The sequence below is a fragment of the Macaca nemestrina genome, chromosome 10, assembly GCF_043159975.1.
Source record: "Macaca nemestrina isolate mMacNem1 chromosome 10, mMacNem.hap1, whole genome shotgun sequence".
Lineage (NCBI taxonomy): Eukaryota > Metazoa > Chordata > Mammalia > Primates > Cercopithecidae > Macaca > Macaca nemestrina.
In genome coordinates, this window is record NC_092134.1 from 121,084,374 (window position 1) to 121,109,685 (window position 25,312).

The window sequence follows — 25,312 nt, forward strand, 5'->3', positions numbered from 1 at the left end:
TTAAACAATCTCTTGTTGTTACAAAATATTTTTATTTTTATTCTCTTAAACACGGATGTCATGGCTGTGATTATGAAATGTCCTTGTGAACATTTCTGATTATTTCCTTAAGATTAATCAAGAAAGAGCTGGGCGCAGTGGCTCACTCCTGTAACCCCAGCACTTTGGGAGGCCAAGGCAGGCAGATCACGAGGTCAGAAGATCGAGACCATCCTGGCTAACACGGTGAAACCCGGTCTCTACTAAAAAATACAAAAAATTAGCCGGGTATGGTGGCAGGCACCTGTAGTCCCAGCTACTCGGGAGGTTGAGGCAGCAGAATGGCTTGAACCCGGGAGGCGGAGCTTGCAGTGAGCTGAGATTGTGCCACTGCACTCCAGCCTGGGCAACAGAGCAAGACTCCATCTCAAAAAAAAAAAAAATTAATCAAGGAAGTAGGCAAGTATATTTTTGTTCTTTAATATATATTGAAAATTAATCTCCAGAAAGACTTTCCAATTTATACTCTCTCAGCAATACATAAAACTTGAAATCATTTTTTTCCTCCACTTCATTTATTTTTATTAAATTTTGGGGTTATCATTATAATGATATTATTATGTCATAATAGTTACAAAGTCTTCAAACGCTATAACATTTTGCATTTCTATAAAGAGAAGTTGTATTATTCACATATTTCTGCCACTTTCTGCTTTTTTATTTTAAATGTGTATGTTTTTTTGCAAATTTCCTACTAAATTTGTTCTTTATTCTTATCTACTTCTAAATGCCCTTGATATATAATAATCCATTTGGACAACTCATATGTACAGAAATTTATGCAGACGTAAGTCCTCTCGTTGGCCCTGTGGAAACGGCCTATTTAAGTCAGACCTCCACATGGGTGGGTTTCTCCTTGTGATTGGTTGGACAAAAGCTGCATATAAGTGAACAGGTGCAGTTCAAACCTGTGTTGTTCAAAAATCGACTGCATATGTTAACAGTATGATTTTGCCTGTATGTGAGGGATAAATGTTCTTCCTATTTGTTCTTAAATCAATTCTGCTAAAGAATATCACAAACTTTATAGATGTGATTAAATCTATCAATCTAGAATTTTACTGTCACTATTAATTCTTACCTTTTTCTACTATCTCAGGTGATGTTCTATTGAATGATAAGGTTTGATTAATTAAACAGGTTGATAAACTTGATGTTGAATTTTCTGATGGATTAATATGGGTTTCTTTAGAATACCTGTAACTATAAGAGCAATATTAGATTGAACATTTTGCCTGTCTACTGAATATTTTCAGTTTTCCCAGAAATACAGAGAAATTTTCCCCTTTATTTGAACCACTGTCTTCTCCAAATTACCAGAATCTTGTTTGTCAACTTCTCAGCATGTATTTCAGAACAGGTGATGAGAAGGGGGTGAAATGAGAGTCCACTGAGAAAGATACTTCAATACACTGTGAACAAAGTGGGTTATCACCTTGCTATTATCCTAAGAGTGCTTATATTCTGGTCAAGATATGAAATATCCTGGTTTCACCTGTTGGTTTTTTTTTTAATCTGTTAACTATGTCTATTTATCCCTTTGAGTTATCATCAAAGATGGTCAATCTGTCAGATTTTCTTTCATGTACACACACACACACACACGCACACACTAGTGCTTGACTTTTCAAAACTCAATAAAAACAGATTTCTAATTCATTTCAACTTTATGAGGAAAAGCTTAGTAAGAACAACAGAGATGGAGCTGGATTAGGGATGGATGTTGATGCTCAAAAATACTAAGTGCTCTGTGAGCCCTAAGGGCACCATATAGTGTGCCAGGCATTTTGCTCAACTTCAAAGAACAAGAAATAAAACACACAGTGTTTGGAAGTGTCACACTCTAAGATAAATGTATATGATCAAAGATATAGTAAGTTTAATATACAAGGCCCTTAGTTGTCACACACCCACCAAAAAGAAATAATCAGCTTTTCTTGGAGGTGGGGTGTAGATCAAAGAAAACTTCACAATGTGAAGGATAGATTAAATGAATATTGAAGATAGATAAAATTCTAATTGGTAGACAAAGGAAGAAAAGAATTCAAGTCTGTAGAAATAACAGATGCAAAGATATGACATATTATGGCACACTAAGAACTGTAAGCCTAAAATGTGATCCTCAAATATGGGGAGCAATGGAAGATGAAGCTGGGGTAGTTGCATTTAAGGCATATTCTCCATAAAAATCATGAAGAACAAGATATTAAGAAGATTAGAGGGAATTGTGGGACACTGAAATTATGGTGTCAGAAGCAAAGGAAAAAGATGGTCATGATGAAGAAGCCACAAAAATAGGAAAATGAATCAAGATTGTGGAATATGATGTCTATTAGAGCAGTATCATTAAGAAGAAAGTTCTTATAAAGGCCAAATATAGGGGGAAAAAGCAGAATTAATATGGTGACCAAAAGGCATGATTGCTGGCATTAAGTAATTGATGTCTCTAACAAACCACTCATTGTCTCTCAGTATCCTTTCTTCTCTCCTTCCATAGTAACAGAAGTTGGGATTTTTTTTAGCTGGAAATAGGGAAGCCTGGAATAAAGTATATTTTTTCCAACATCTATATATTATATCTATGTGTAAAATGTAACCGACTTCTGGTAAACGTGAAATCAGTGAAAGTGTTTTGCTTCTGAAAATGCTCCTGGGCCTCAGCCCATGTGCACTCTTTGTTCTTGTTCCTCTCTTCTTCTATCCTGTTGCCTGGAAATACACTGCTACATTTTGTAACAGGAGGACAGGGCCATGCAAGGCATAGCACTATGATGAAAAATAGAATCACATCATCCTTGGACTAGCTACATTACAAAATGTAAAATATAAGCTTCTATCTTATTTAAGTTATTGCTATTTTCAGTTTTCTCATATGAGCTTCTTACTCTAACCATAACTACAAGTTACCTTAGAAAGAGCAGCTTCATTGAAATGCTGGTGGGAAAACATATACAGCAGCGGGTGAAGTTGTGAAGTCTTACTGAGTATAATCAAAATCTTACAGGCAAAACATAAAATACATACATTATACTAAAGTTGGTAAATAACTTATTTCATATAAAACTGTATATCTTATATAATATTATTCTTATTTAAAAGTTTATAAAAGCCATGATGAATAAAGCAATACATGAACTATTATATAGGAAATATACTCCATTTCTCTACGCATACATGCGGGTAATCCTCTCAAAAGGTAACTGCCTACTTAAAAGTATAAAAATAAAATTCTACTGCTAAGTTACAAGTAGCTGATAATAAATGGCTCAGAGCTGTTTAGCACTTACTATCCCATGAAGAAATGTGGTAAAGCTGTCAAAATACTTCCAGTTCCCATAATGAGACAACCAATTCCGATTAACTTTGGTCTGTGTAGTTTAGATCCAAAGTAACTTACAAATACAATCACAAGCAAATTTCCTAGAAAAAGAACAGAATTAAGTTGATATGACTTAGCGTAATTTTGTATCTAGTAGAACTGAATGCCCCAAAGGAATGCAAATATGCCCAAGACATCGTACCTTCCCTCAAAGACCATGAAATTTAATTGTGAAGGTAAACTCTCCTACATTAAACCACTCATTGGAAAGTTGTATAGGATTAATAAGTAGAATAGGTTTTATATGCAAAGAAAGCACTCAGGTAATTTGGCTATATGAGAGAAGCAAAGTTTTTTTGAAAATGTGGAGTTTACTGGATTGCATTGGAATGGAAAACTGTCTTCCTAATCTGAGGGAATGATCATCATTCATGCATATTTTAAACTTATTCCAGGCATTCTTTAAATTTATACTATGTACCTACCACAGTGCTCAGAGTCAGAAATAGAATAAATCATGGTACTTGTTCTCTAGAAACACACCAGTAATAAAACAAAACAGATGAATAGATGTGCTGTTAGATTATGGAAATAGGGAGCTTAAATTAATTAGGGGCTTTGTGAAAGTTTCCTGGAGGAGACATTATTTGAGATTTAATGTTGAGTATAAATTATTTAGATTAAAATGTGGAAGAGCCATCAGAGCAGACCAATTCAGATTTATCTATAGCCTTATATATAACAATGAACAGACAATAATCAAGAATTGTTGAACATTGATGGAAAATAGTTTCATGAAAGAAAGCACCAGAATGGACCAGCAGATAAAGCAACACAACAATAAATACTTAAACAAAATTAAACTAAAAAGAATAGAAACATTTTTTTAAAAAAATCCTGTTAGTGTATTTAGAGGTACAATGGCATCTTGCAGCCACAGAATCAGAACTGGCAGACTAAAAATAATAAGCACAATAAAGTGTTGTTATAAATTTAAAATATAATTTAAAATTTACAAATTAGAACTTGATATAATAAGATGACATCACACATCAGAGAAGATTGATGAAACATAAAGAAAAGAGGTAGAAATTTAAAGAAAAAAAATTTTAAAGGAAAAATATCCAGAAAATATATTATTTATCTCATATATGTTTCAGAAGAAAAGAAAGAATAAAAACAGAAAGAAACAAATAGGAAACAGAAAATAAAGTTTTTGTGTTAGAGGAAGACATAAGCTTTCAGATGAAAGTTCCTACATTTGTCCAGCAGAAGTAATGTAGAAAGACAGAGTCTCAGATACATGCTGGTAAATTTTTGGATATTTAAAGATAAAAAGGAGATGCATATCAGTGCATGAAAATTACAGTGGTAATAATTTCTTTTATACCACATTGAATGTTTTAAAACAGTAGATGAATATTTTTAATGTTTTGAGAAAAAAAATCATTTGGAAATTTTAATTACTTACTCAGACAAATTATCAATTAAATATAATACTAAAATAAAAGCATATTTCAACAAGCAAGGGCTTAGAAAATATGCCATGCTTTCAATTCTTCCTAAAAAAAAATAACTACGGTCATCCCTCAGTGTCAGTGGGTTATTTGTTCCAGGATGCTCTGTAGACACCAAGATTTGTGAATCCTCAAGTCCTTTAAGTAAAAAGCTGTAATATTGCCTGGACATGGAGGCTCATGTCTGTAATCCCAGCACTCTGAAAGGCTGAGGCTGGCAAAATACTTGAGGCTAGGAGTTAGAGATCAGCCTGACCAAATGGTGAAAACTCATCTCCACTTAAAAACATGAAAATTAGCCGGATGTGGTGGCACACGCCTCTAATCCCAGCTACTTGGGAGGCTGAGGCAGGAGAATTGCTTAAACCCAGGAGATGGAGGTTGTTGTGAGCTGACATCAGGGCACTGCACTCCAGCCTGGGTGACAGAGGGAGACTCTGCCTCAAAAAACAAAAACAAACAGACAAAAGATACAGTATTGCATATAACCTATCAACATCCTCCTGTATGCTTTATATCATCTCTAGATAACTTCTAATACTTTTAATACAATGTAAATACTATGCAAATAGTTGCTATTCTATGTTGGTTTTATTTGTATCATTTTTATTAATATATGGCCATTTTTTAGTTTTATATTTTTTGAATATGACTTGCATCCACAGGTGCGGAACCTGTGGATACAGAGGGTCATCTATACACGGAGGTATACTCCAGAAAGAGTAAAGATGAGATTTGAAGTCACAGGATTCAAAAAACAGAGGTAAGCAAAGAAACTAAACTGATAATGATGTTTGAATAATTGCTGTTAAATAGCTGCAAAGTTTAACAAATATGTTAAGGATTAATTTCGTAATAAAAATAGACATACAGTGAACTAAACTTTAAAACTAATAACATTCCAATTCTAAAATTCTAGATGATTTCATTGAGCTTGGGAGGTGAAAAAGTAAAGGACATGTAGAGTGTCATATCTTTGCATGACAAACATTCTGAATTCATATAAAGAGATAAATTTTCCTTTGACAATTACATTTGAGTCACTAGTTAAGCATTGTGTAAATACAGTTAAAGTAGAAACAGAAATTGTAGGAAATATTTGCAGTCTATATAATAGACAATTTGTTGGTCCCTCCAAATAATTAGAAAGTGAAAAGAAAAAGCGAAAATCAGCAGAAGCTATGAGCTAGCAGTGGGTAAAATAAGAAAAAAAACCTATTTTCAATAATTATATAAAACCTCACTATTGTTGGAGAAAGCCAAATTAAAATGATGACATCAAACCAATATCTTCAACGTTCAAAAAAAAAAAAAAAGACTTTAAACCCCCAATGTTGTACACAGTTAAACACTAGAACCTAGCGTAGGTTGCTCCTATGCAGTCCCTCCACTTAAAACCAGAAGAATTATAGTCCTCCCTCAACCTTTCTTCACACTGGAGCACCTTGAGACAAGGGAGATAAAGCTTCCAAAAAAGTTAATTTGCAAGCCATGAGTTTGTGTAGGATCAGAGTTTTTCAACACCCTCACTATAGACATTTTGAGAGGGATAGTTATTTGTTGGTAAGTCTGTCTTACGCATTGCATAGTGTTTAGCAGCATCCCTGACCTCTACCCCTAGGTACCAGTAGCATCCTCCCTGCCCCAGCCCATTTATGGCAACAAAAATGTCCTAACATATTGCCAAACTGCCCATGAGAGACAAATTTACACCTAGTTCAGACCCAGTGGTATAAAGCATACATAAACAGTTTGTTTTTTAACTTATGCCAGTATGGTTATCAAAATACAAAAAAAAAGTTACCAATTTCAAAACTTCCATCAATTAAACCAGCAAGAGAAGAAGATATGTCAAATCTCCTTTCTATTTGAGTGATGGACATTTTCATAATGATTCCACCTAGTGCTCTAGCAATATAGCTGAATGACAGGGCTGCCAAGAACATCTAAAAACAGCAGAAGAAAAAAGGAAAATTGGTTAATCAAAGAACTATATGATGTTTATAGGTACATGGAATTAAAACAGTTTTTCTTCTTTACTTGAAAACATTATTTTTATCATAAAAAGCATACCCATTTTTCCCTATACAAGTTGAAACTTCTCAGCCTTATAATATTATCAGTACACTACTAAGCATGATTTTCTAACTTGGTTACAGCATTCGATTGTTAGAGGAGTGTAGTTAAGGTTGCTATTTTTAAACTAATTTCATTAACTTATTTATAGGAAACTAGACACTGTTCTCAGATGGCCATGATGGTGAGCTATTCTTTATTTCCATGTGAATAGCATTGGCTAACTGGGAGGGGAACGGCAGTACATTCGCAAAGGTAGCACTTCCAGAAGTCAGCTGAAAAATAGAACTTTGTGGAGGCAAAGAGGCATTTTACGTTCAACACAAGTGACTGTATCAGTGTGAGATGTAATGGTTGTAGATGTTTTAATTTCTAATATCATTTTAACAAAATATGTTGATTCATCCTTTCTCTTACAGCTCATATCTACATCCATAAGAATTCCTTTGGCTCTACTATTAAAATATTCCCACTTTTGAACCACATGTTTGTGTTCCCCCCAAATTCATATGTTAAAGCTCAAATTTCCAGTGTGATGATAATTGGAGATGGAACCTTTTAGGGGTACTTGGTATGAGAGTAGAGCTCTCATGATGGATTCATACCTTAATAATTAGAGAAATGAGAGATTCTCGCCTTCTCCCCCTGCCCAAGAACTGGTATCTGCCTTCCCATATCCAAGTAGCCACAGGAATGGAGAAGCAGGTTGGGCTTATCTCTCAGAACAAAGACAATTAAATGTACATCAGAATCTGCACTACCACAGAAAGATTAAGTGCAGCTCCACTGCCATAATTTACTGTGGTGCTAGAGAGGTCACAGTATCATAGACATGAGAGAAGATCTTGAGTAGAAACCAGCAAGTCTTTTCAAATAAAATATTACACACACAAGCCCAAAACACACAAAGAGGAATGCCTACCCAGAAAAGCCTGAGAGGATAGCCAGGTAGAGTGGGAAAAGTTCTCCGTATAGAAAATTGGAGTGCAAAGTCTGTGAATGTTGGTGGATTCTCCATATGCAGGTATTTTGTCAAGGAAAAAATAACAGGGCCTGTAAAGAAAGAGAGACGCCTACAAATTCAAAGGAGCAAATTAAATCTCCAGAAAGTGACCCGAAAGAAATGAAGATATAGATCTTGCCAGATGACAAGCTCAAAATTACTGTCAAGTATGCGCAATAAATTGAAAGAGAGCACAGATAAACAACTAAATGAAATTAGAAACATAACCAATGAACAAAATGTGAATATCAATAAAGATGTAGTAACTACAGAGAACCCAACAGAAACCCTGGAATCAAATAATAAAATAACTTAATTGAAAAATTGACTAGAGACTCAACAGAAGACTTGATGAAAAGGAAGAATTGGTAAACGCAAAGACAAAACTTTGAAAATTACTGTAGCAGAGAAGAAAAAGAAAAAACAATATAAGGACTAAAGTAATTATGGAACACCATTGACTAGAACCATGTATGCATTATGAGAGTACCAGAGGAGAAGAAAAAATGAAAGGTGCAGACAACTATTTGAATAAATTAGGGCCCCAGATTTTTCCAATCTGAGGAAAGAAAGAAATCTAAAAATTTAAGAATCTCAAAAAAACTCCAAATAGGATCAATCTAATGAGATCCCCACCAAGACATATTGTAGTCAAACTGTCAAAAGTCACAGACAAACAGAATCTTAAAAGCAGCAACAGAAAAGCTACCAAAAGTACAAGAAGCATCTCACAGAGTACCAGCATATTTCTTTAAAGAAATCTTTCAAGATAGGAGGGAGTGAGACAACATATTTAATGAACTGTGGAGGGCAGTGAAACCTGCAAGCCAAGAGTACTACCTATCTATCTATCTATCTATCTATCTATCTATCTATCTATCTATCTATCTATCTGTCTGTCTATCTACACATACACATATATAAGTATGTATGTGTTTATTATTTATTTATTTATTGATATGGAGTTTCAATCTTGTCTCCCAGACTGGAGTGCCACTCTTGTCTCCCAGACTGGAGTGCAATGGCACAATCTCAGCTCACTGCAACCTCTGCCTCCCAGGTTCAAGTGATTCTTCTGCCTCAGCCTCCCGAGTAGCTGGGATTATAGATGCCTGCCACCATACCCGGCTAATTTTTGTTTGTTTGTTTGTTTTAGTAGGGATGGGGTTTCACTATGTTGGCCAGGCTGGTCTTGAACTCCTGACTTCAGGTGATCCACCCCACCTTGGCCTCCCAAAGTGCTGGATTACAGGCCTGAGCCATCATGCCCTGCCAAGAGTACAATATTTAACAAAACTGACCTTAAAAAAAAAAAAAAGAAGAAGGAGAAATCAACATTTTCTTAGATTAGGTAAAAGTGTGAGAGATAATCACAACTAGACTTATAAATGCTGAAGGGAATACTATAAGTTGAAGGAAAAGAATGATAAACAGCAAAAGAGAATCACACAAAAATGTGAAATTCTCTGATAAGGGTAAATACATACACAAATATAGAATCCGGCCATGTTGTAGTGTAAGTGGATAAATAACACAAATCTGATATAGAATTTTTTAAATAGCATGAAAGTAATTGTAAATCTCTGTTAATAAGTACACAAAAAGGTAATATTCATCATTAACAACATAAAGTGAGAGGGGATAGAAATTTGAATGAGTCAAATTTTTAAATACAACTAAAGTTATCAATTTGAAATTATTATAATTTTAAAATTTTATGTAATTAAAATAGTAACCACAAAGAAAAGTGACTATACAGGAAAATGAGAACTAAACAAAAACGCGTCACAGCAAAAAAAATGATAATATAACCAAAAGGAAGACACCAAGAGAGAAAAAGAGAGAGAAAAGAAGTTATAAGACAGAAAGTAATAAACAAAATGGCAATAGTAAGTCCTTCCTCATCAGTAATTATTTTAAGATTAAATGGATTACACACTCCATCTGAAGAATGATTTTTTAAAAAGATGCAACGACAAGACAGATACAGGTATCCGATGCAAACAGGAACCTAAAGAGAGCAGGTATGTCCATAATTATATCAGAAAAATTAGATTTTATGACAAAATCTGTCTCAGGAGACAAAGGACATTATACTAGCATAAAATTATCAATTCACCAGGAAGAGCCAACAATTATAAATAGATCTGCACCTAAAACTAAAGCAATGAAATATATGAAACAAACATAGATACAACTGAGGGAAAAATGGACAGTAACATAATAATATGATAATAATAATAATGATACTTCAATATCCTGCATTCATTTATATACAGAACAACCAGGGAGACTATCATAGGAATCAAATGACTTGAACATGATAGGCCAATTAACCTAACAGACAAATAGAGCACTCTCTATCAAATAACGACAGAATAAATATTTTCTCCAGCAGAAATGGAACATTCTCCAAGATAGACCACCTTGTCCCACACAACAAATCTTAACAAATTAAAAATGTTGAAATTATATTAAGTATCTTCTCTGCTACAGTTCAATGAAACTACTACTTAAAAGCAGAAATAAAACAAGAAAATCCACAGATAAATGAAATTTAAAAATTCATTCTTAAACAACCAATGGGTCAAAGGAGGAATAACGAGAATTAATAAAATATCTGAGAAAAAACGAAAACACAAGAAACCAAAACTTATGTGATGCAGCGGAAGCAGCACTAACGGGAAAGTCTAAAAATTGATACTAAGAAAAGAAAAATCTCAAATAAATAATATAACTATATCCATCAAGGAACCAGGAAAAGAAAAACAAATCCAAAATTAAGAGAGGAAGAAAATATTCAACATTACAGTAGAACAAAATAAAATAGAAAATAAACAAAAACAACAGAAAAAAATTAATGAATCCAAGTTGGTCTTTTAAATGTATCAACAAAATTGAGAGACCTTTAGCTAAAATAAGAAGAGAGAGAGAGAGAGAGAGAGACTTAAATAGCTAAAATTAGAACTGAAAGAGGAGGCATTACAATGGCTGTCTCAGAAATTAAAAAGAATTATAAGAGATGACTACAAACAATTATAAGCCAACAAATTGGAAACCATAGAATAATGAATAAATTCCTAGAAACATACAACCTACTGAAATTGAATTATGATTCAATTTTAAAAATCTGAGCAGAACTATAATTAGGACATTGATGCACTATCACATACTTCCAAAAAAGAAAAAACCAGTAGCCAATGTCTTCACTAGAGAATTTTACCAAACTCCTAAAGAATAAGTAACACCAATACATGTGAAAATAACTCCCAAATTCGTTTAATGTGGCCAGAATTACCCTAATACCGAAATAACATAAAGACAGAAAAAAAGAAAACTACAGACAAATATTCCTGATGAATATTGATCCAAAAATCCTAAATGTAATACTAGTAGGCTGAATTCAACAGCATACTAAAAAAAAAATCACATCACGATCCAGCAAAATACATACCTGAAATACAAGGATGGTTTAATATACAAAATTACATCAGCATAATATATCACATTCACAAAATGAAGGACAACACCACATGGTCATCTCAATTAATGCAGAAAATAACATTTGAGAAGATGCCTACTCCTAACATTAATATTCATTCAATCTAGTGCTGGAAGTTCTAGGAAGATAAATTAAACAAGAAAAAGAAATAAAATGCATTCAAATTGGAAAAGAAATAAAATTATCTCTGTTCACAGATGACATCATCTTATATGTAAAGATTCTACCAAAAAATTTAGAAAAAATAAACACATTTGGCAAAGTTGCAGGACACAAAGCAATATTCAAAATTAAGAAGTGTTTCTATGCATTACCAATGAACATTTCAAAAGGAAATTAAGAAAATCTCACTAGATCATGCAAAAAGATAAAACATTTAGGAATAAACTTAAATGACAAAGCGAAGATTTTTACACTGAAACCTATTAAATATTACCAAATTAATAAAATGCAAATAAATGGGAAACATTCAATTCTTATAGATTGGAAGATTTAGTATCGTTAAAACATCCATACTATTCAAACTCATCTACAGATTTTAATTTCAATGCCATTTAATTTTTTTAATTTTGAATTTTAGTTTTTTCTACAAAGTCTTGCTCTGTTGCCCAGTCTGGAGTACAATGGAGTGATCATGGCTCACTGCAGTTCCAACCTCCTGGGCTCTATCAATCCTTCCACCTCAGCCTCCTGAATAGCTGGTACTACAGCTGTGCATCACTATGCCTAACTAATTTTTTTTCTTTTAAGAGGTGGCATCTTGCCATGTTGCTTGTGCTAGAGCTAGTCTCAAACTTCTGGCCTCAAGTGATCCTCCAGCCTCAGACTTCCAAATCCCAGGGGATATAGGTGTGAACCACCATACCTAGCCAGCATTTGTATAGAAATAGAAACAACAAATATAAAATTTACAAGGAATTCAAAGGCACCCTGTGTAGCCAAAATAATCTTGAAGAATAACACAGTTGGATGCTTCATATTTCCTGTTTTCAAAATACACTGCAAAGCAACTGTAATTAGGATGGTGTGCACTAAAATAAAGACAGTCATATAAAACAATGGGATAGAATAGAGTTCAGAAATAAACTCTTGCCTATATGGATAGGTGATTTTCAACAAGAGTGCCAACACTACATGACAAGGAGAGAACAGTCTCTTCAACAATCAGTGTTGAGAAAACTGGATATCCATATACAAAGGAATGAAGCTGACCTATTATCTTACACCATATACGAAAACTACCTCAAAATGGATTAAATGCCTAAATGTAAGACCTTACACTCTTAGAAGAAAATACAGAGAAAATGCTTCAGAGCATTCGATTTGACAGTAATTTCTTGAGTGTGACACCCAAAGCACAGGCAACAAAATAAAAAACAGACAAATGTGACTACATCAAACTTAAAGACCTCTGCACATAAAAAGAAACGACAAGAAGAAAATTTAACCTTTAGAATGGCAGAAAATAATTGCAAATCCTATATTGAATAGGGAGTTAATACCCAGAATATATAAGGAACTTCTGCAACTTAACAACAACAAAAAACAAATAATGCAATTAAAAAATGGACAAAGGACTTGAATAAACATTTCTCCAAACAAAGTGAATAAATGGCCAATAAACATATGAAAAGATGCTCAACATCACTAATCATAAGGGAAATGTAAATCAAAACCACCACGAGCTATCACCCCACACTCATCAGAACACTCACTATTCAAAGAAAAATAACCAGTTAGTAAGTAGGTGAAAAAGTTGGATCCACTGTGTTCGTTGTTTGAAATGTAAAATAGTGCTACCGTCATGGAAACTAGTTTGTAGTTTCCACAAAAAAGTCACAAGTAGAATTACCATGGAAGCCATCCATCCTTCTTCTGTGTATATATTCAAAGACATTCAAACTGGGATCTTTAAGAGATTTTCGCACACCCATGTTCATCACAGCATTACTTACAATAGCCAAGAGGTAGAAGCGACTCAAATGTTCATTGACAAATGAATAGATAAATAAAATATGATAATGCAAATCAAAACCACAATGAGATACCATCTCATGCTAGTCAGAATTGCTATTATTAACAAGTCAAAAAATAACAGATGCTGGTGAGGTTGTGAAGAAAAGGGAATACTTATACTTTGATGGTGGGAATGTAAATTAGCTCAAATATTGTGAAAAGCACTTTGGCAATTTCTCAAAGAACTTAAAATGAATTATCATTTGACCCAGCAATTCTATTCCAGCAACATGGATGACGCTGGTGGCCATTATCCTGAGCAAACTAACACAGGAACAGAAAATCAACTATTGCACGTTCTCACTTATAAGTGTGAACAAAAAATTAAGTACATATGGATTACAAAGAAGGGAACAATAGACACTGTGCCGACCTGAGGGTGGAGGTTAGGAGAATACAGAGAATAGAAAAACTACCTATCAAGTACTATGCTTATTACTTGGCTGATAAAATAATCTGTACATCAAACATCGGCAACACACAATTTACTTACATAACTAACTTGTACATGTACCCCTGAAGTTAAAATAAAAGTTTGAAAATGTGTTTTTTTTTTCAACTTTGTTCTTTATTCAATATTATTTTGCTTATTTGGGTACCCTTGCCATTTCACATGAATTTCAGTATTGATTTTTCCATGTCTGTAATTTAAAAAAAAAATGGCTGTTGGGATTAAGATAGAATTTGTGGTGAATCTGTAGAGAAATCTGGGTAGTAGTGTCATTTCACCAATACTAAATTTTATAATCTATAAACACTGGATGTTAGATTTACTCCTTTAATTATTTTTCAATGCTCATTCCTGGTGTACAGAAACACAAGTAATATGTGTGTGTGTGATTTTCTACTATGTAATTTTGCTTTAATTATTTATTAGCTCTAATAGATTTCTTGTGGATTCTTTGGGCTTTTCTTTACGTATAATTATGTTATCTGTAAATACAGTTTTCCTTCTTTCTAATTTGAATGCCTTTTGTTTATTTTTCTTGTCTAAAGGCTCTGGCTAGAACTTCTAGAACAATCTTGAATAGCGTTAGTAAAAATGAGTATTCTTGTCTTGTTTTTAATTACAGGGAGAACACTTTCAGTCTTTCAATATCGAATATGATGCCAGCTGAAGATTTTTCATAAATACCCTTATCATGTTGAGAGAGGTCCCTCATATTCCTAGTTTTCTGGGTGGTTGTATTGAGAAAGGGTGTTGGATTTTTTGTCAAATGCATCTAGTAAGATGGTCATGTGGCTTTTTTCTTCCCTCATATTCCTAGTTTTCTGGGTGGTTGTATTGAGAAAGGGTGTTGGATTTTTGTCAAATGCATCTAGTAAGATGGTCATGTGGCTTTTTTCTTTGCTTAATGTATTGCATTACTTTGAGTTTCATATATTTAATCACGCTTAAATTTCCAGGATGAATCCATCTTTGTTATGGTGTACAATCTTTTAAATGTGCTGTTGGAATTAATTGGCTAGTATTTTCTTGAAGATTTTTAATATACTTAATAGACTCTATTTTTTAGAGCAATAGAAAAAATGACCATAAATTACAGAGAGCTTCCACATATTCCCTCTTTCCACACGTAGTTTTCCCTATTATGTTTACTTTCTATTGGTGGGGTACATTTGTTTATGTTGATGAACCAATTTTGATGCATTATTATTAACTGAAGAGCATATTTTACATTAGGGTTCATTTGATGTGTTGTACAGTCTATCGATTTTGATAAATGTATATTGATAGGTCTTCATTACTGTATCATAAAGAATAGTCTCCCTTACCTAAAAATCCTCTGCACTGTGTTTCTTTTTTCTTCCTCTCTCCCTCAAACACTTGGCAACTACTGAGCACATTCCTCTCTATAGATTTTTCTTTTCCAGAATCTCATATATTTGAAATCTTAAAATGTCATACATTTTAAGATTTGCTTCTGTTGCTTACAATTACGTTTTGGATGTCTTTCCATGTATTTTTATGGCTTGATGTCCCATTTCTTTTTAATCACTAAAAAAAATTCTATTGTATGACTGTACCACAGCTTGTTTACCTATTCACCTATTGAAAGATATCTTGGTTGCTTTTAAGTCATGACAATCATGAACAAAGCTGCTATAATGCTTGTGTGCAGGCTTTGATGTGGATATAAGTTTTCAAGTCATTTGGGTAAATACTGAGGTCTAACACTGCAGGACTGTATAGTAAGCCTGTCTTTAGATTCATAAGAAACCATCAGATTGTTTTACAAAGTGGCTCTACCATTTTGCATTCCCACCAGCAATAAATGAGAGTTCTGGTTGCTCCTCATATTTACCAGCATTTGTCATTTTTTGTGTTTGGAATGTGACTCACTTTAATACATGAAATGAAAGCTCATTGTTTTAATTGGCAATTCACTATTGACATACTATGTTGAGCATGTTTTCATATAGTTGTTTACCATCTATATATGCCCATCAGTTAGGTGTAACTGTTCAGATCTTTTTCCCATTTTATAATTGGCTGTTTTCTTATGATTGAGTATTAAGTGTTCTTTGTAGATTTTTAATATCAGCTCCTTATTAGATATATCATCCAATGGTCTCCATAGTTTCTGATAAGAAATCAGTTATTAATCTTATGGGAGAGCACTTGTACATGATGATTCCCATTCTAGCTGCTTCCAATATTCTGTATTATTATTATTATTTTGACTTTTAGTGGTTTGATTATAATGTATCTCAAAGTGAATTTCTTTCAGCTTTTTGACTTGGAGTTCCTTAAGCTTCTAGGCTGTTGAGATTTATGTCTTTCATCAACTTTGTGGTGTTCTCAGCCATCCCATTTTTCAAATATTATTTTTTCCCTTTTCTCTCTCTATTCTCCTTCTGAAATCCCTGTAATTTGTACACTGGTCCACCTGATGGTACATGACAAGTCCTTAGGTTTTGTTCACTTTTCTTCATATATATATTTTTTCTGCTTCTCAGACTGAAATTTTCAGTTGACCTATCTTAAAATTTGATGATTCTGTATTCTACCTGCTTAAATTTTCCACTGAACTTTAGTTTTAGTAAGTTCAGGCTGCTATAACAAATTACTATAGACTAAATGGGTTGAACAATAAACATGTATATTTCATAATTCTGAAAGCTGGGTTGTCTGAGATCAAGGGCCCAACATAGTTGAATTCTGGTGAAGGCCCTCTTTTAGGTTGAAGACAGCTAACTTCTACTTGTACCCTCACAGGGAGGGAAAAATTTAGTTAGCTCTCTGACATTTTCTAAGGGCACAAATCCCATCATGAAGGGTTCCTCTCTCATGATCTATTTACCTACCAAAGGCCTCAAATACCAACACCTTGGGATCAGGGTTTAAATATGTAATTGTCAAGGAGGGCACACATATTCAGTCCATAACACTTTTCTTATAAATTTTTATTTTAGCTATTATTATTATTTTTTTATTCTTCTACCTTTGGTTACCCTTGTGCTGAGCCTGAGGATCAGCCTTAGGTAAAAGCTTATGGTCTTCTCAGGCGTTTTATAAGTGAATGTACTACCCTTTGCATATGTGAGGCTTTCTAAATACCTCCAGGAACATGAAGTGCTAGCTTCACAGTAAGCTTGATAAATTTCTATTTTTATTAAAATTGTGAGCTTCCAACTTCCAGCTCTCTGCTTTAAGTTTATTCAAATAAAAACAAAACAGCGATACAAACGTTCACAATTATCAGATAGATTTTAATGTGTCACTGGCAGGAAGAGACTCTGGCATCGAGATAGGAGGTAATGTCTCTATTTACCTGCAGTCACAGCAAGCTGGTCATTAATGTAACATGGTAAAATTTCTGGGCTTACAGTCAGAAGACAGTTCCAAGCTTCTACTTTGTCACATGTACAGATTTAATTAACCCAGTTAACCCATCTGAACCTCAACTGATTTACTCAACAAACATTTATTGAGCAACTTCAATATGACAGTTACTCTTCTAAACTCAGAACTGAGACAACTATAGAGGAATAAAGCCAAAAATAAATAATGCATAATAAATGCCCTAAATGAACTAATAATCTCTCAGGAGCAACAACCCAATAATGACAATATAATACGTATTGAGTAATGGAATTGCCATAAGTTTATAATGTTATGACTTGACAGGGAAAAGTGACACATTCTGCCTTTATAGGTTAAAGTTTTTACAAATGTGGTGACATTTGAGCTAAGTTTTTAGGGGATAGTAGAAGCTTCAGTGCTGAAGAAGAAATTAAATTTTTAAAAACAAAATAAGCATATGAATAGCCTCTGAGAAGTGCAAGCACACAGACTAGTTGGAAAACAGAAAGAGTATCTGGCAAAGGGGAGTGTAATGATAGAAATATGACAAACATTTGGAGGTCAATATGAATTTTTATATGCATCACAACAAAATTAATTTTTGAGTGTTAATTCTGGCAGCCATGAGAAAGATTAAATTACAGCAAAGAAATCTGTTAGAAAGCTGAGTTCAGAAAAAAAAAGTAAGCAGAGACAGGAAGAGGAAAACAAAGTTATTAGACATACTAGGAAGAAGTTTAAGAGGAGAACCACATGAAAAATCTCATTTTATTTTTGGGATTTCTGCTTTAGATAACTGCATGTAATTGGCAAGGAGGGCACAAATATTCAGTCCATTACACTTTTCTTATAAATTTTTATTTTAGCTATTATTTAAGGTGTTATTATTAAGTTATTATTTATTATTTTAGCTGTTATTTAAGGCGAGAAATACAAGAAAAAAGAAGACTTGACAATAAAGAAAATGAAATTATCTTTTCATAAGTCAAATTTGACATGCCTAAAAACAAGCATGTATCCAGTAGACACAACTAAAAATAAATGCGTATCCTGTAGATACAACTAAGACAAGTCTGGAGCTCAAGAGAGAGATTTGCCTGGAAATAGTTGTGAAATTTACTAAAAAAGATACAATGAATCCATTTTCCAGTTTGTTTTATATTAAAAAATAGCTCTCCTGCCATACTGAACCTTCTCTTTCCCATAACTCTGTCTCCCTTGTGTCCTTTCCAGTATAAGGTTAGCGTTGACTATGCTTGCATGACTCAAATCCTATTTTTTGCATCATTCCTCCCAAGTATTCAGGGATTATGTTATTCCGGTTATTCCCTGTTCTTCCAGGAATTTGTTTCAGACACTCTTCTCTTTTTACTTTATATACTTTTTCTGGGCAAACTCACTCATTGTCATTGTTTTTATTACCATCTTTTAAGCACTAAATGTTTGCATATCCCTCAGATTTATATGTTGATGTTTTTGTTTTAGCAGCCTGAGCTGACTAAAACACCAAGACATAGTTTGCAATTCCAAGTCACCAAAGTTAAATACCTTATAAAACAAAGAAACTAACTAACTAACTAACTAGTTAACTAACTAAAGAATAACATTCTTTGGAAGAATATAACAGTGTTCAAAATTATCCACATAAGAAAGTCTAGGAAAATGTGAGATATTCTCATGAGAAATGACAATCGATAAAAACCAACCCATAGATGGCACATATGTTGGAATCACTGAATAAGAATTTTGAAAGAACTATTCTAACTATTCTCTTTGATATAAAGGAAAACAATGTCATAGTAAAAGAAAATAAAGTGAATATTACCAAAAGAAGTAAGCTATGAAAATGAAAAATAAAATTGGAATATGTGAAATAAATATGTGTAATCAAGATGTTAGCTCACAATAGATCTTCTGGATAGATATTGTGTGCATACTGTCTTAATTTATACTTTTCTGTGATATGTATCTTGGCAATTCTTCAAATTTTCCTAATAAATTTATTCACTAAAAGCATTCAGCTTTTGAATTGTTTGCTAGAAGAGATACAGGAGAAGAATTACATCATTTTACTCACAGAAAACAATTTAACACCTACTCTCCACTTTAAATTTTTTTTCCCAAATGACACGGAATGGGCATGAGCATTAATCATTTTATTATACAGAATTTAATATTTTCTAGGAACTACCCCACTTATTCTGTGCATATTATTTCTAGTGCCCACGAAAAATTTTTTTCAGTCTCTTTTTTTATTATTATACTTTAAATTCTGGGGTACATATGCAGAATGTGCAGATTTGTTACATAGGTATACATGTGCCATGGTAGTTTGCTGCACCCATCAATCCATCATCTACATTAGATATTTCTCCTAATGCTATCCCTCCCCCCACCCCCCACCCCACAACAGGCCCCAGTGTGTGATGTTCCCCTCCCTGTGTCCATGTGTTCTCACTGTTCAGTTCCCACTTATGAGTGAGAACATGCGGTGTTTGGTTTTCTATTCTTGTGTTAGTTTGCTGAGAATGATGCTTTCCAGCTTCATCCATATCCCTGCAAAGGACATGAACTCATCCTTTTTAATGGCTGCATAGTATTCCATAGTGTGTATGGGTCACATTTTCTTTATTCAGTCTATCATTGATGGGCATTTAGGATGGTTCCAAGTCTGCTATTGTGAACAGTGCCACAATAAACATATGTGTGAATGTGTCTTTATAATAGAATGATTTATAATCCTTTGGGTATATACCCAGTAATGGAATTGCTGGATCAAATGGTATTTCTGGTTCTAGATCCTTGAGTAATCACTACACTGTCTTCCACAATGTTTGAACTAATTTACACTCCCACCAAGAGTGTAAAAGCGTTCCTATTTCTCCACATTCTCTCCAGCATCTGTTGTTTCCTGACTTTTTAATGATTGTCATTCTAACTGGTATGAGATGGTATCTCATTATGGTTCTGATTTGCATTTCTCAAATGACCAGTGATGATGAGCATTTTTTCATATGTTTGTTGGTTGCATAAATGTCTTCTTTTGAGAAGTGTCTATTCATATCCTTCACCCAATTTTTGATAGGGTTGTTTTTTTTATTGTAAATTTGTTTAAGTTCCTTGTAAATTCTCGATATTAGCCCTTTGTCAGATGGATAGATTGAAAACATTTCTCCTATTCTTTAGGTTGCCTGTTCACTCTGATGGTAGTTTATTTTGCTGTGCAGAAGTCTTTAATTTAATTAGATCCTATTTGTCTATTTTGGCTTTTGTTGCCATTGCTTTTGGTGTTTTAGTCATGAAGTCTTTGCCCATGCCTATGTCCCGAATGGTATTGCCTAGGTTTTCTTCTAGGGTTTTTATGCTAAAAACTTTCAAAAAACCAGGTATTGATGAAATGTATCTCAAAATAATAAGAGCTATTTATGACAAACCCACAGCCAATATCATACTGAATGGGCAAAAACTGGAAGCATTCCCTTTGAAAGCCAGCACAAGACAAGGATGCCCTCTCTAACCACTCCTATTTGACATAGCACTGGAAGTTATGGCCAGGGCGATCAGGTAAGAGAAAGAAATAAAGGGTATTCGATTAGGAAAAGAGGAAGTCAAATTGTCTCTGTTTGCAGATGACATGATTGTATATTTAGAAAACCCCATCGTCTCAGCCCAAAATCTTCTTAAGCTGATAACCAACTTCAGTAAAGTCTCAGGATACAAAATCAATGTGCAAAAATCACAAGCATTCCTATTCACTAATAACAAACAGAGAGTCAAATCATGAGTGAACTCCCATTCACAACTGCCACAAAGAGAATAAAATACCTAGGAATACAACTTACAAGGGATGTGAAAGATCTCTTCAAGGAAAACTACAAACCACTGCTCAAGGAAATAAGAGAGGACACAAACAAATGGAAAAATATTCCATGTTCATGGATAGGATGAATCAATATTATGAAAATGACCATATTGCCCAAAGTAATTTATAGATTCAATGCTATCCCCATCAAACTACCATTGGCTTTCTTCACAGAATTGGAAAAAACTACTTTAAATTTCATATGGAACCAAGAAAGAGCCTGCATAGCCAAGACAATCCTAAGCAAAAAGAACAAAGCTACCTGACTTCAAAACACACTACAAGGCTACAGTAACCAAAACAGCATGACACTGGTACCAAAACAGATATATAGACCAATGGAACAGAACAGAGGCCACAGAAATAACACCACATATCTACAACCATCTGATCTTTGACAAACATGGCAAAAACAAGCAATGGGGAAAGGATTCCCTATTTAATAAATGGTGATGGGAAAACTGGCTAACCATATGCAGAATGCTGAAACTGGATCCCTTCCTTACACCTTATACAAAAACTAACTCAAGATGGATTAAAGACTTAACATAAGACCTAAAGTCCATGAAATTTTTGCATGTCATAGATTACTCTCTACATTATGCAAATAAGAATAACAAAGTTTAGAGATGCAAAGTTATATAATTAGAGAAACAAAAACTGACCTGAAGCAGAATGGGGATGGGAACACAAATACTATACATAAAAAGGCAAAATAGTCTATGGATCTAATATAATAACCTACCATTTCTTCATCTCCTAATTATCCTGAGTTAGAACCTTGTCAACTCTCCCTGGGTTTATCTGTGTAATCTGCTGCTTCCCTCCCTTTATAGCAATGGGAATCCTGATAAATTTTAATGCCTGACTCCGTGTCATTTCTTTAGTTAAGCTTTATTTATCCTAGTAGGAATTTGGTTTGTATCTCTCTTACATCTTATTCATGATATAGACTGGAACATTTTTTAGATCAAAATATGTGATAAAAACTGAGGTTAGAAAAAATTTTGAAATATTTGTTTATCAACAAATTGGTTTCAATTATTGCTTTATTCAGAGTTTTCCCTATGTAAAACTATTTCAAGTTTTTTTTAAATAAATGATCCAAAGTAGAAAAACACAGACAAGTACATTGAAGAAAATATATTAAATACTGTTTTTTCTTATTTTATTATTAAAAATAATAGAATATGATTATTCTTGATAGATATATTAGTGTTTCCATGCATATCAGTATGTCTACATGTATATCCATATATTTTATTCATTTTTCTCTTAAGAGTATCTGTATTATCATGTCACTGTTACCTTTGGAAGGATTTTTTTCAAATTTCTAAGTATTTTAATTTGTTAATAAGATCACATAAAGTCTTCTTTAAAGTTCTTTTTAATGATTACTAAATTTATAGTTGTTGATATTTTAAACGGAGTATTTTCTGTAGATCACAATATTTTTAATGAAGAAAACATTTTCCTGATAAACACACAACAATAATGCTAATGGAAAAATAATAAATGGAAATGTCTCGATTTCTTTTTATTCAAATTGACCTACATACATTTTTATTCAAAGTAAACTATAGGTTTTGCCTGTCTTCAAATTTCTCTCTCCAAAAATATCTATGTAAAAATACAAATGAACTGAGTTTATTTGCTTTAAACATTTGCCATTTTTTGTGGTTGCAAAGTCATAGGTATTCTCAATTACTTTTTATTCATGTACATAATGTACATTTACCCAATTCAAATAGAACCTATATTAAAATAATTTTTTAATATAATTTTTTAACATGTTAAAAATTAGATGGTTTGACTCTATTACTTTGACTAAAGAACTTCAATTTATTTTGAAAAAAATACAATGAAAAATTATGGAATCAGTTTACAAATATGTTTAATACCACTGAGGGACTTTTTCTTTTGTATTCCAGATCAGCTTCTTCTAAAAACTCTTACAGTTCAATTTCATATATATGTAAATGTTGACTACTGTTTAAGTTCCATTGTTAAACTATCACAAATTGGACATATCTATAAATTATATGTACATTATAATCAATTTTAAAAATATTTTGATTTTTTTCTTCATTGAAAGAGAAGAATATATTGTCCTCACTTTATTGAGGTATGATTGATGAATAAAATTCTATATATTTAAGGTGTACAACCTATTGTTTTCTATTTTAGTAAATTGTTTTTCACTATAACATCCATGTTACAATAAAGTTTGTATTTGTCTGAACACCACACAAAATTATATTATCAATGTTGAATTTTTTCTTTTTTTTTTTTTTGAGATGGAGTCTTGCTCTGTCACTCAGGCTGGAGTTCAGCGGCATGAACTCAGTTCACTACAACCTCCGCCTCCGGGGTTCAAACAATTCTGCCTCTGCCTCTCGAGTAGATAGGGATTACAGGTGCATGCCACCACACCTGGCTAATGTTTGCATTTTTAGTAGAGATATGGTTTCATTATGTTGGCCAAGCTGGTCTCGAATTCCTGACCTCATGATCCTCCCACCTCAGCCTCCTAAAGTGCTGGGATTACAGGCATGAGCCACTGAGCCTGGCCTCAATGTTGAATTTTTAAGTCAAATAAATAGTAATGTTCACAATAATATGGGAAAGTTTACCTTTGAAGAATACATTTCCAAAGGCTATACTTCATTTCTATATGTTTAGTTAAAAACAAAATCAAATTGTTATTGAATTAATTTGAGACATCTAGTAACATTGAGGCAAACTGTCATCAGGTAATTGCAAAGTTATTTTTCTGCTGAGTATGTCAAAACATTAATAGTTATTCACTTAGTATGCTTAGGGATGATAAGGATTCAGGTAAAATTGGAACACAGGATGAGTGTATGCACTCATGAAATCTTTGTTGAAATCTATGTAATCCTTGATTTGTTTCACATATTATTTTATAGTGTTTTGTTTTAAAAATCTCTTTATTCTTTACATCAATTTAATGACATAGTACATTATTTAATTTGTTTTATTGAAATGTAAAACTATTTCAGTTGAATCATACAAATAATATGACCTTCTTTTCTTTCAAATATCTTACAGAAATGACCATTAACATTTTTTACTGCCCTTCAGTGACAAAATATACACTCTTTTAATTAATCATAATTTCTGAATATAATTATTTCTTTTCATATTCAGAAGATACAACTGCTTAGAAAATATTCTGGCTAGAATATTTGTGTGCTTTTTTATAGTTAACTTTCAGTTTCCAAAGTTTCTATTTTCATTTTGAATTGAATTTAAGTATTATAAATATAATATACAAGATTAGAATACACTTTCCTGGTCCGTTTCAGGAAAACTAATCTCTTTATTATTCAATTTATTTCATATATACCTTTTATGTCTTATGTTTTCTCCTTTTATTTTCTTATACTTCCTACTCACTATACTATTTTCTTCTTGACAAAAGTAGAAAACCATCTATGGACTTGATATATATGTTCTGCAAGAAATGAAAGTGTGCTTTGAAATCAAAAGATATGGATCCAGTCATTTTTTGGTTTGTTTGTTTTGCTTTTTGATGTCTGTTTGTTTGCTTTGCTTAATAACTTAACCAAGATGGAACAGCAACACAATTCACTGAACTGTAATTTCATTATTAATAGGAGGAAAATATAGAATATTTAACTTATTTACTTCAAAGGGTCATGGTAAGGGTTCAAAGAAATCAATGATTATGTGTTTGTGAATATTTGTCAAAACATTGAAGATTAATGGAATTTGAAACACCACTATTGATTCATCTTTTTTGTCTCTCTTTGTATAAGAGAAACAAACTACATTAACTACATTCACACGCTCCATTTACACATTGTTTGGGTTTTTTTGGGGTACTAGGGCTAAAGCAGAAACAGAATTAAGGGCCAAGGCCCTTCCCGCTACCTCAGTATAATACATTTAGGCCAAGTTTAAGATATATATTATGGAGTGAATATAAAGCACTTGATTGTGTACCCCAGCCTAAAGATTTAAATCTGTGTTAAATATTAGCTTTATACCTTTAAAAAGTAAAAGTTCTAGTCTTTGTAAATCTATGTTGGTTTTATTTAATTTTACTTTATTTTATTACATTATGATATTATTTTAAAATATTTAATTACATGATGAAATATGTAATAAAATATTTAATATTTT

General features: G+C 32.9%; 1 protein-coding gene across 5 annotated transcripts in view; it reads right to left on the reverse strand.

The window, feature by feature from the left end:
* Positions 1 to 25,312, reverse strand: part of LOC105481244 (solute carrier organic anion transporter family member 1B3) — a 106,882-nt gene that overhangs the window by 56,023 nt on the left and 25,547 nt on the right. For all 5 annotated transcript variants that reach the window (XM_011740683.3, XM_071072096.1, XM_071072098.1 and 2 more), the window contains exons 3-5: positions 6,680 to 6,821; positions 3,327 to 3,459; positions 1,121 to 1,242 (exon numbers count right to left, since the gene is read on the reverse strand). In XM_011740683.3, the coding sequence (XP_011738985.1) occupies positions 1,121 to 1,242; positions 3,327 to 3,459; positions 6,680 to 6,821 (397 nt within the window). The remainder of the gene's footprint in view (positions 1 to 1,120; positions 1,243 to 3,326; positions 3,460 to 6,679; positions 6,822 to 25,312) is intronic.